Source organism: Microcaecilia unicolor, chromosome 3 (assembly GCF_901765095.1).
Source record: "Microcaecilia unicolor chromosome 3, aMicUni1.1, whole genome shotgun sequence".
NCBI classification, from domain to species: domain Eukaryota; kingdom Metazoa; phylum Chordata; class Amphibia; order Gymnophiona; family Siphonopidae; genus Microcaecilia; species Microcaecilia unicolor.
In genome coordinates, this window is record NC_044033.1 from 294093116 (window position 1) to 294106306 (window position 13191).

The 13191-nt window shown below is 45.6% G+C and overlaps 1 protein-coding gene across 1 annotated transcript in view; it reads left to right on the top strand.

Moving 5' to 3' along the window:
- The window catches only part of ITGB7 (integrin subunit beta 7), a 342955-nt gene that overhangs the window by 107343 nt on the left and 222421 nt on the right, over positions 1-13191 (top strand). The window contains exon 3 of the mRNA XM_030198181.1: positions 4313-4386. Within this exon, the coding sequence (XP_030054041.1) occupies positions 4313-4386 (74 nt within the window). The remainder of the gene's footprint in view (positions 1-4312; positions 4387-13191) is intronic.

Below are 13191 nucleotides of genomic sequence, written 5' to 3' on the forward strand. Positions count from 1 at the left end.
TACCACCTTAACACTAATGGAGGTTGATTACCTACTAATACCAGTGGGATATGTCAATGCCAGATCAGTAGTTAACAAAACAGAAACAATAAAGGACTGGTTAACCGAACAAGACCTTGGTCTGGGCTTCATAAACGAAACATGGCTCAATGACAAAGAAGACCCTACTACCCTGGACCTATGCCCACTGGGATATAAAATCATTCATTGGACCAGAAACAAGAAAAGAGGAGGAGGAATTGCACTGATTTACAGATCCTTCTTCACAGTCAAAGCCTTGGTGGAATCAATAACACCACAACTGGAAATCACCTCATTCAGGATCAAGGACCAAACCCTACATAGCCAACTATGCTGCATTCTATTCTACAGACCCCCTGGGAATTGGAAAGTGGCTCAAACAAACTTCATGGACTTCATCTCAAACACATGAATAGCTAGCCCCCAATTTGTTAATAGGAGATATTAACCTACACTCAATGATCATAATTCAGACAATGCCAAATAATGTGATGAATTCCTTCAACTATGGGACTTCCAGAAACCACCAGTGACTACTACCCATGTCAAAGGCCACGCCATAGACCTAGGTTGTTAGGTTGTATAGAGAGAGGTGTGACCAGCAGAAGAAAGGAGGTGTTGATGCCCCTGTATAAGTCGTTGGTGAGGCCCCACCTAGAGTATTGTGTTCAGTTTTGGAGGCCGTACCTTGCAAAGGATGTAAAAAGAATTGAAGCGGTGCAAAGAAAAGCTACGAGAATGGTAAGGGATTTGCGTTACAAGACATATGAGGAGAGACTTGATGACCTGAACATGTATACTCTGGAAGAAAGGAGAAACAGGGGTGATATGATACAGACGTTCAAATATTTGAAAAGTATTAATCCGCAAACGAACCTTTTCCGGAGGTGCGAAGGCGGTAGAATGAGAGGACATGAAATGAGATTGAAGGGGGGCAGACTCAAGAAAAATGTCAGGAAGTATTTTTTTCACGGAGAGAGTAGTGGATGCTTGGAATGCCCTCCCACGCGAGGTGGTGGAAATGAAAACAGTAACAGAATTCAAACACGTGTGGGATAAATATAAAGGAATCCTGTTCAGAAGGAATGGATCCTAAGGAGCTTAGCCGAGATTGGGTGGCAGAGCCGTGGCGGGATGCGGGGATAGTGCTGGGCAGACTTATACGGTCTGTGCCCTGAAGAGGACAGGTACAAATCAAAGTAGGGTATACACAAAAAGTAGCACATATGAGTTTATCTTGTTGGGCAGACTGGATGGACCATGCAGGTCTTTTTCTGCCGTCATTTACTATGTATGTTACTGTGTTACTAGCTTACAGATTCTCACATGACAATACCTTGGTCTGGTCATTTCAAATTAAACATGGCCATATACTGGAAAGAAAACAGAACCCATCCAACACAAACACGGATATCATACAAATCACATGGAAAGACTGATGCAACCAAATTCTGGACGGCCATATACAAAGATCATTGGTCGCCAAAGTCTAACACGGAAGAATTCCTATCAGAATGGGATGAAAGAAGCACCAACATACTGGATAAAATAGTCCCCTTGAAGATAAAAACCGGACAAAGGGGCAAAGCAACACCATGGTATCATGAAGACTTGAAAGCCCACTGCAGAAGACTTGAACAAGCATGGATGAAAAACAAAAACGATACAAACAAAAATGCGTGGAGGGCAGCATGAAACATGTACAAGACCAAAATTAGACAGGCCAAAATGAAATTTTATAAAGAACATATAGGGTCAGACTACAAAGACACAAAGAAACTATATAAACTCATAAATAACCTAACAAATACCAAACCAGTGATGACAGTGAATGAAGATCCCCTATCAGCAAATGAACCCGTCAGATTCTTCAAAGATAAAATCCTCAATATCAGGAAGAACCTAATACAAGTAGACACAAACTTCAAAACCCTCATAGATTCAACTGACCACCCCCCAGAAGAAGCCCCAGCGGACAGGACATGGACTGCTATCACACAACTCACTAAAGAGACAGTAGCACAAGCGCTAAGAAAACTCTCCTCTGCACACTGGACACCTGTCCTAACCACCTACTAAATGTAGCCCAGGACCAATTCATAGACCAACTAACATTACATATGAACTACATGTTTCAGAAATGCTTCTTCCCACAGGATAAAGGCAATATACTGCTTACTAAAGACACCAAGAAAATGACACCTCAAACTACAGACCAATAGCATCCATACCTTTAACAACAAAAATACTGGAAGGGATAGTGACCACCAAGTAACTGACTACATCAATAAATTCTCCATACTACATGAATCGCAGTCAGGCTTCAGACCTCTACACAGCACCGAAACAGTGCTGATTACACTTCTAACAAACCTCAAAAATGAAATCACTTATGGAAAAAACATCCTTCTACTATAGTTTGACATGACAAGCGCTTTTGACATGGTCAACCACCAAATCCTCAAAAGAATACTTGACAAAATTGGTATTGGAGGGAAGGTCTTGAATGGTTCCTAGGCTTTCTGTCTACCAAAACCTATCAAATGAAGATGGATTCCTCTCTCTCTCCTTCGAGGAAAGCGGAATGTGGAGTCCCCCAAGGCTTATCACTCTCACCAACGCTATTCAATTTGATGGTGGCCCCTCTTGCATGAACACTAACCAAACATAGTTTCAACCCTCTTATATATGCTGACAGCGTATCAATCTACATCCCTTTCAAAAAGAACTTGCACGAAATCGCGACCAGAATAGCAGAAGGAATAAACATAATGGAATCATGGCCAACATCGTTCAGGCTGAAATTAAACAAGGAAAAATCTCACTGCCTGATCCTCACTTTACCACACAATACTGACTACTTCCCAAACATCAACGTCAAGGGCACATCCCTCCCAATAAAATCCTAGGAGTCACCATAGACTGCAACTTATCCTTTGAAAAGCAAATCTCAAACACCAGGAAGAAAACATTCCAAACCATGTGGAAAATAAAACACATAAAAAGCTATTTCCAAAGAAATATTTTTCACTTACTAGTCCAATCCATGATCCTCTACCACGCTGACGACTGCAATGGAATCTACGTCAGATGCAGGGGACAACTATTAAAGAAAATGCAAACAGCACAAGACACAGCTGCAAGACTAATATTCGGTATTAATCGATTCAAAAGTGCAAAACTGCTGCTCTAAAACCTACACTGGCTACCCATTAAATCACATATATCCTTCAAGACATGCTCTCTGGCCTACAGAATAATTTTCAGTCTTGCACCAGAATACATGATAAACCTAATAGAACTACCTCTACACAACACACTCAATGGTGCACGAACCTACCTCACCTTACACTTTCCCAGATGCCAAGGCCTAAAATACAAATCTGCTTACTCGACCAACTTCACATACATTTTCCCCAAGATTTGAAACACTACATGATACCTGAAAACCCAATTTTTCATAAAAGTTTTCTCTGATGAACCAATATAGACAAGATGAACACCAACAGCGACACCATGATGCCTGACCACTAACGGAAAACAAACATATCCCACTTCTACTCCACACAGCAATGTAAGAAGTCTAACCTAAATAAATTGTAAGCCACATTGAACCGACATCTAGATTGGAAAATATGGGGTATAAATGCAGAAATAAATAAATAAATTGGAATTTATATGTTGTTTGGACCACTTAATAAAGGTTTGAAGTACTGCCTGTTGCAGAGTTGATAGAAATAAACTGTTTGAGTTTGTATAAGCTGTGTCTACAATGTATTTTTGAGCACGAGTGTACAAATGCCTCCCAAACCCCGGATCACTATTGCAGACCATAGACCCACTCCCAAGCTTGACTGCAGGTGAACTGGAAGGGATGAGTGAGGCGAAAGTTGCCCTGAATGTGAAACTGAACTGAACTGAACTCTGCTTTGTGGCCTGGAGCTAGCACATAGGTGAGACCTGGGTTATATATTTGATATACCACCTTTCTGTGGTGCAACCAAAGCTGTTCACATAATATATACTGGTACTTTCTCTGTCCATAGCTGACTCACAATCTTAGTTTTTGTACCTGGGGCAATGGAGAGTTAAGTGACTTGCAAGAGTCAGAAAGAGCCATGGTGGGAATCAATCCTGTTTCCTCTGGTTCTCAGGCCACTGAGTTAAACATTAGGCTACTCCTCTACTCCTAAACAAAGATAAAAGTGAACAAGAGAAGGGATGAGAAAAGAAGAGATGCAGTAATCTGTTTAGGCCACTAATTTCTTGCTTGTCTAATGCTCCCTTGCAGGTCCCTGTAAACCCCGTGCCTCCTGTAAGGAATGTATTTTGTCTCACCCTAGCTGTGCCTGGTGCAAAGAACGGGTAAGTGTCTGCATTCACAGTCACAGATTTGGTAACCTGCCCTCTTCTCTCACCTGTTCAAATGTTTTCAAGCAGCATTCATACCATGATACAACTGATCTCAGCGCTGCCAAGTTACCCAATTCCAGGAGGGAAACTTTTTTTGGCTAGTTTAGGCATGTGGCCCCGTAATGTATCAGGATGGGGTTTTCAGAAATCTGGGACTGGTTCAAAATCTCCCTCCTGGCTCAGGAGAGCTTCACTCACAGCTTTGCCTTCTGCTCAGTGAGGGCACTTCTGTACTCCATACCTTTCTCCCTTAATTTATTTTCCCTGTGTGCTGGCCTTTCTCTCTCTCTCATTTATTGATTCACCCGTCTCCACTCCCCTTGACTGCTCTCTCTCTCTAACTCTCTCCTAGTGTGAACTGTGAACAACTTTCAGTTGTTATTTTGAAAAGGAGGAATTTCTGACACACTATCTGTTATCTGCCTGGATATTCAGTACCAGGTCATATCCTGACACTGGCATTAAATATCTGGGTATGTGTGAATGGACAGTACTTAACCGGAAAAGTACCAATATTCAGCCCTTAACTGGTTAATTTAAACTGCATTTGGATATTTTTGAAACCAATTTTTAGAAGTTTTTCTATGAAGGCCATCAGAAGTGCGTTCAAATCACAAGGGGGCATGTCAGGGGTGTGTTAAGGGCAGGATTTCGGTGTTCCTAACATGTGGACATTTTTCTGCCATAATGGAACAAAACAAAAACATCCAGGGCTATACGTTGGACATTTTAGTCTAGAACTGTTTTATTTAAGAATAAGCAACAAAAAAAGTGCCATAAATGACCACTGGAGGGAATTAGGGATGACCTCCCCTTACTCCCCCTGTGATCACTACTACTACTACTACTTATAACCCCCTTCCACCCCTTCTATGTTTTACTCATCCATTAGAACAGCATACAAGTCCCTGGAGTAGTCTAGTGGTGGGTACAGTGCACTGCAGACCCAGGCCCATACCTGTCCCATACCTGTTACACTTGTGGTGGAAACTCTGAACCCTCCAAAACTCACCAGAAACACACTGTACCCACATATAGATGCCCCCTTCACTCATTTACAAAGTCAGTGTTATAGCATTATTTATTGTACTTTATAATCTGTTTATGTAACTTAATATGTACCATTCATTTAATAGTTTGTTATGTAAATCACATTGAACCTGAGTCACTCTCATGCTAATGTGGGGTAAAAATTTCATAAATAAATAAGGGCTATTGAGGTGGTGTACAGTTGGGGATAGTACGTTTTGGGAGGCTTAGCAGACAAGATAAGGGAACAGTGGTGAGATGTGTACCTGGGATCATTTATTTGAAGTGCTCCCTAGGGTGTCTCATTGCACTCCTGGGATGTCTGTGTGGCTAGTCTATTAAAAATGCTGGCTCTTCCTACATCCCAATGGCTTGATTTTATGCATTTTTCACTTGGATGTTTTTTTTTTTTCCAAAAATGGACCAAAAAAATAAACACAGAAAGCACAAAAAATCTAGCAAATAGCCATTTTTGGGAAAAAAGAAGAGCCATTTTTCTGTTTTGAAAATGGCTATATTCCCCACTTGAATTTTGGATGTTTTTAGCAAACCATCCAAAGTAGGACTTAGACATCATATTGAAAATGCTCCTCCACATGTACTTGCAATGCAATATGAAAATCCCTACCTGTAAAATCCCTTCATTTATTAACCCCTTTTTACTGACATCAGTATGACTAGCAAAGGCCATTAGATGCTTTCAGTCAGGAAGCAACCAATCAAAAAACAAAATAAGCTGTTTTGAACTATGAAATAACTTATGGTTAAATCAATGTTTATTGAATGTCAGCAAAAATCCAGTACATCAGAAAGCAGCAGAAGAGCTAACAGTATGCAGAACAAGAAACAGAACAGAACAAAATAGGTACTCATCTAATATAATAAAACGCACCCTCAACGTTCTGAGGACAACGTTCTGTGAAGCCTTGAAGCCTTGAAGCCTGAAGCCTGAAGCCTTGAAGCCTTGAAGCCTTGAAGCCTTGAAGCCATGAAGCCATCTGACGTCACTCCCAGGCTGAAGGGTTCGCGCCGGATTCGTGGTGTGAAGCCTTCAAGCCAGCCAGCCGTCTTTGCCCCGCCCTCGCCTCAAACCAAACAAATCCGGAAGCGAAGCGTCAGGGAAGGAGGCGGCGCTCCCGCGTCTAGCCTTCCCTTCGCTGTGTTCCGCCTTCAAAAGAAGGCGGGAGACAGCGAAGGGAAAGCAAGACGTCGGGAGCGCCGCCTCCTTCCCTGACGTTTCGCTGCACGAACCGCCACGGAGGTAAAGTTAAAACGAAGAAGAAAAAAAAAAAGGGATGCATGGATGCGAAGGGGGGGGATGCATGGATGCGAAGGGGGGGGGGAGAAGAGGGCGGGCCAGGCTGGGACATGGGAGAGAGAGGAGCATGGATGCGAGGGGGGGGGGGGGGTCATGGAAGGGAGAGAGGGGACTTGCTGGAAAAGGATGAATGGAGGCGGCAGGGGACAGAGGAGCATGGATGGGCATGGAATGGGAGGGCAGGGCTCAGGGAGAGAGGGGAATTACTGGAAATGGATGAATGAAGGGGCCAGGGGACAGAGGAGCATGGATGGGCATGGATTGGGAGGGCAGGACTAAGGGAGAGAGGGAAATTGCTGGATAGGGATGAATAGAGGGGACAGATGGGCATGGATGGATATGGATTGCAGGACAGGCCTCAGGTAGAGAGGGCAATTGCTGGATAGGGAAAAATGGAGGGGCCAGGTGACAGATGAGCATGGATTGGAAGGGCAGGACTCAGGGAGAGGGAAATTGCTGGATAGGGATGAATGGAGGGGACAGATGGCCATGGATGGATATGGATTGCAGGGCAGGCTTCAGGCAGAGAGGGAAAATGCTGGATAGAGAAAAATGGAGGGGCCAGGTGACAGAGGAGCATGGATGGGCATGGATTGGAAGGGCAGGACTCAGGGAGAGGGGAATTGCTGGATAGGGATGAATGGAGGGGACAGATGGGCATGGATGGATATGGATTGCAGGACAGGCCTCAGGCAGAGAGGGGAAATGCTGGATAGGGAAAAATGGAGGGGCCAGGTGACAGAGGAGCATGGATGGGCATGGATTGGAAGAGCAGGACTCAGGGAGAGGGGAATTGCTGGATAGGGATGAATGGAGGGGACAGATGGGCATGGATGGATATGGATTGCAGGGCAGGCCTCAGGCAGAGAGGGGAAATGCTGGATAGGGATGAATGGAGGGGCCAGGTGAAAGAGGAGCATGGATGGGCATGGATTGGAAGGGCAGGACTCAGGGAGAGGGGAATTGCTGGATAGGGATGAATGGAGGGGACAGATGGGCATGGATGGATATGGATTGCAGGGCAGGCCTCAGGCAGAGAGGGGAAATGCTGGATAGGGAAAAATGGAGGGGGCCAGGTGACAGAGGAGCATGGATGGGCATGGATTGGAAGAGCAGGACTCAGGGAGAGGGGAATTGCTGGATAGGGATGAATGGAGGGGACAGTGGGCATGGATGGATATGGATTGCAGGGCAGGCCTCAGGCAGAGAGGGGAAATGCTGGATAGGGATGAATGGAGGGGGCCAGGTGACAGAGGAGCATGGATGGGCATGGATTGGAAGGGCAGGACTCAGGGAGAGGGGAATTGCTGGATAGGGATGAATGGAGGGGACAGATGGGCATGGATGGATATGGATTGCAGGGCAGGCCTCAGGCAGAGAGGGGAAATGCTGGATAGGGAAAAATGGAGGGGCCAGGTGACAGAAGAGCATGGATGGGCATGGATTGGAAGAGCAGGACTCAGGGAGAGGGGGAATTGCTGGATAGGGATGAATGGAGGGGTCAGATGGGCATGGATGGATATGGATTGCAGGGCAGGCCTCAGGCAGAGAGGGGAAATGCTGGATAGGGATGAATGGAGGGGGCAGGTGACAGAGAAAACATGGATGGCCATGGATTGGGAGGGCAGGACTCAGGGAGAGAGGGGAATTGCTGGAAAAGGATGAATGGAGGGGGCAGGGGGACAGATGGCCATGGATTGGGAGGGCACGGCTCACACTCTCTCATATACAATGTCTTTCTGACTCTCACTCTCACACACTCTGTCTCACACTGTATCACATTCACTCTCTATGTGCCACACAGTCACTCACACACTCGCTTGGTCTCATACACACACTCTCTCTCACACTGTGTCTCACATACACACTTGCACACACTCTCATTCTCACACACACACTCTCTCACAAACACACTCACACCCAGACTCACTCTCTCTCTCACACACTCACACTTTCACTCTGACTCTCAAACAGTCACTCTCACATACACTCTCCCAAACATACACACTCCAAGGAAAACCTTGCTAGCGCCCGTTTCATTTGTGTCAGAAACGGGCCTTTTTTACTAGTTTTATAATAAACCCCCACCCTCACCCACCCTTATCCCCACCCCTCGTAAGATCCAATAAAAAACACAAGGGTTGAGACAAAGTTAAGCATTCAAAATATGGCTCCAAGCTATACGGGTCATAGTGTTTCAAAAAGGTTCTCATATGGCCTGGAAACGGAGCCCTGTTGGAGATGCAAGATCATGTATATAATTGTCACTCCAGTGAAAAAATGCCAATCATCTGGGTACACCCACATTTGAGAAGTGGGTGCCATGGGGGGAGAGCCAGTTCTGCAGAATAACACGGAGGGTGAGCAACACAGCCCATTGGTAAAACTGAAGAAAACCTTTTCATCCAGGTCTAGGGCATGGTATGGCCTCAAATAGCAAACGAGGAGAAAGAGAAACTGCCGTCCTCTTGATAAGACAAAATGGGAAATCGTTCGCCGGAAAGTGAAATATAGCTGAAGAGGTCCAAACATATGGCCAAGGGAAGCTTCAGCAGTCCCACATTTCAGGCAGTTCACAGTCGGATGCAAATGTAACACGTGCGCCTTCCTGGGGGAATCATAAAGGCGCATGACTATTTATATTGCATCTCCCAGACGGAAAGTATTGTCAGTATGGAACCGCAAACTTTTGAGGCCCTGCAACAGACAGCCCTCTTCCAGTGTGTCACTGAGTCCTATGACCAGGCCTAAGAAGGGGGCAAATAGGGGTATTTCCTGGAGGTGATTGATAATGAACCAACCGACAGGAGTAGAGGCTGACCACAGACAAAGTCAACTCAGGAGATAGTGCTTGGAAAATGCTTATTAAATGCTTGCATAAAGGACCTGACATGGTCCATATTTCAGTGTCATCCAACGACTGCCTCAGGGGTCATAAATAGTGACACGTCTTTTTCTTCTAGTAGTAAGTGGATACATGTCGGCACACAGTTTGTCACTCCCTTTGAGTTTATTCTCGGTGGGGACTTTGTTTTTAATTTCAGAGTGCATACTTGGTGGCAACCTTATCTAGTCAGTGTGACCCCTAAGGCAGGCGTTGTGTCACGCCGAAACCACGGTCCGTGTTGGGTCCTTTGCGTAAGCATTTAATAAAGCATTTTCCAAACACTATCTCCCGAGTTGGCTTTGTCTGTGGTCAGCCTCTACTGCTGTCGGTTGGTTTGGATTGTTGTGGAGGTTTTCTCCTGTTTGCTGTTCCTGATCCTGGTGATGATAATGAAAACCTCAATGGCACTTTGCTCTGAGAATTTAAGGTGTAAGCAGTGGACGAGATGCTCGTACACCTCCTCTATATGGCAAGCTGTGGGCAACAAGGCTACATAATTGCTTGAGCTGCAAATAGGCATAGATATCATGAGCAGATAAAGGAGGTGAAGGATTTTAAATGGCCTTCCACCATTAAACTTTGAAACCAATAATGAAGACCCTGAGCGGCCCTACTTGAGAAAGGTAGGAGAATCTATTCCAGTGGAAAAGCTCCATTATTGCATATACGGAGCAAGGGTGTCCTCTTGGTACTCAACTTATGAAATTTGAAAACCTTTTCCAGACTAGATGCAGGGACTTATACAACCAAAGGTGATCGACCAGAGAGGAGGAATGAGAAGTCACGGCATGAAGATAGGCACTGAAATGTTCCCAGTCAAATAAAGCCAGTTCTAGTGAAGTGTTAGAAAACATGGAGATGGTGTGAAACCAATCGTTGATGTGCCTCATGCTACAGCTGATAGTCAAGTAATGGAGACTCAACAATCCGAAACTGCCACCTGTGCCTTTGGAGAGGCAATACGAGATACAGACTCCAGGCCCACTTACCCTGCCAGAGATAGGACTGAAGGAGTCTGTTAAGCAAACATTCATCAGTAATTCGCAGAAGGAAGGGTAACATTTGAAAAATGTAAAGCCATTTAGGTAGTATAAGCATATTATACAATGAATTTGCCCTATCAAAGACAAAGGATAAGCGCCACCACCTGTCAAGCGATGGTTAGTATATGTAAAAAGAGGGTCTACGTTTAATCTATACAACTTAGTTAAATCATTAGGAAGGATCTTCCCTAGATATCTAATAGATTGAAATGTCCACTGAAGCAAAAAAATGACCTACCCAAGAGGTATGGACCACGAGCAGAGAGTAGAGCAATGGATTTGTTCAAATTCAGGGTAAAGTCCGAAGGAGCCCTTATTTTTCTATCAACTCCAGGGCCAGTGGAAGAGATTGCTGCGGGTCTGTTAAGATCAACAGCAAATCACCTGCAAATGCCAGGATCTTGAGGGCATGAGAGAGAACCATCAGCCCTTGCAACGAGCACAACAAAGGCTCCAGAGTGAGAAGAAATAGAAGAGGAAAGAGGAGGACAACCCTTCCTTGTTCCCGTTCAATAGAGAATGAATCTGTGCGGATACTATTCACCAACAAGGGGGCTCTAGGGTTATTATAAACAGTACCAATGGCTCAGCAAACAACCCCTCAATATCTACATGAGCCAGTGTGTGATTAATACATGTATGTCAACTAATCTGTCGAAGGCTTTGCCTGGAACCAGACTGGCAAGTATGAGAGGAATACCTCAACATGGCTGTAAGCCATGGCCAAGGACTGCTTTATTGGACTGTTTACAACAGACTGTCTCCTCTCACAAACTCAACTGGTCATCAGAAACCACAGTTGCAATGTGCTGAGAGAGGCGGTTGGCCAGGATCTGTGAAAATAGTTTAAGGTCCACATTAATGAGGGAAATAGAATGGTAAGTGTCCAGGATTGCCTGATTTTGGCAATAAGGTCAACACCACTTCCATTTTGTCAGCTTTGTGAGTCCCTGTGCCGAGCAGTGATCCGGGTGCAAAAGACTTCAGCCTGGATTCTGCTTGGCGGCCAAGCAACTCCGAAGTTCACCTGTGGTGACCGCCACTTCCCCAGGTGTTGAGCCCCCAGGTGCGGGCAGCTGACAGGACTTACATGGAGAGATCAGAAGCGGGGTGCTGATGGAAAGCAGAGGGAACGGATCCAGGCACAGGCCGCGGACCACGGGCTAGTAGCAGACGAGAGAGTAGACCAGGTGCAGGTAACGAGTCACAGGCAGGCAGCAGACAAGAGAGTAGTCCAGGAACTAGCAGGGTCAGGAGTCAGAAATACAAACACATACAGAGCAGAGGAACAATTACCGATTAGAAGCTGAAGCAATGCAGCAAAGGAGGAACTTCCTAGAAAATAGTGCTGGCGTCTGACGTCAGCAGGCACCAGCTGGGGAGGACAGCAAGACAAAGGACCAATGGCAGTGAGGGAGAGAGGAGGAGTAGCCTGCCCGCAGAGGAGACCAATCCCCGCAGAGCCGGGAGTGTGGCCACAGCCCGGGGAAGCCTGCGAGACGGAGCACTGGAAGGGCAGCGGTGCGCACAGGACCGGTGGAACGCCGGCAGCACCAGTGTGAGCGCAGCATCGCTGGAAGGGATGCCGGACTCACTACGATGGTGGGCGTTCCTGTGCCGCTGGAGCGTCCCGTCGGACCGGAGGTGAGGGACGTGACACATTTACATAACAAGGGAGGGTTCCATGAGTTACAGCTTCATTAGAATAAGCTAAAAGTGGTCTACAAAACTGGATACCCTTCGGGACCTGGGATTTATATGGCTGAGTAAGTTTAATTGCTCGCTGAAGCTCCTTAGCTTGGAGGGGACTGTTAAAATAGGTCACTGCTTCTGGGGAAAAACATACGAATAGCCATAGTGGGCCAGACCAGTGGTAGCCAATCCAGGTCACAAGTACCTGGCTGAACCCCAAATAGTAGCAACATCCCATGCTACCAATCTCAGGGCTTCCCCATGTCTGTCTCAATAGAAGACTATGGACTTTTCCTCCAGGAACCTACCCAAACCTTTTTTAAACTCACATATGCTAACTGCTGTAACCACATCCTCTGGCAACGAATTCTAGAGCTTAACTATTCATTGAGTGAAAAACAATTTCCTCCTATTTGTTTTAAAAGTATTTCCATGTAACTTCATTGAGTGTTCCCTAGTCTTTGTACTTTTTGAAAGAGTAAAAAATTGATTCACTTTTACCCATTCAACACCACTCGGACTGCAGCTTTGTGGTCCAGTGCTCCCAGGATTTAATTTAATTTATTGTATTTGTATCCCACCTTATCCCACCTATTTGCAGGCTCAAAGTGGCTTACATAGCAGTAGCATAGCCAGAGTTCAATTTTTAGATGGGCCTGGAGGTGGACTGGGTGGGCACGGGCCTCGCATTTCCTCTCCACTTGCTACCCTCCTCTGCACCCCCCCCCCTTGCCCCCAACTGAACTGTTTCAAATTTTTACTGCCCTGAAGCTCAGTTCTCCCTCCAG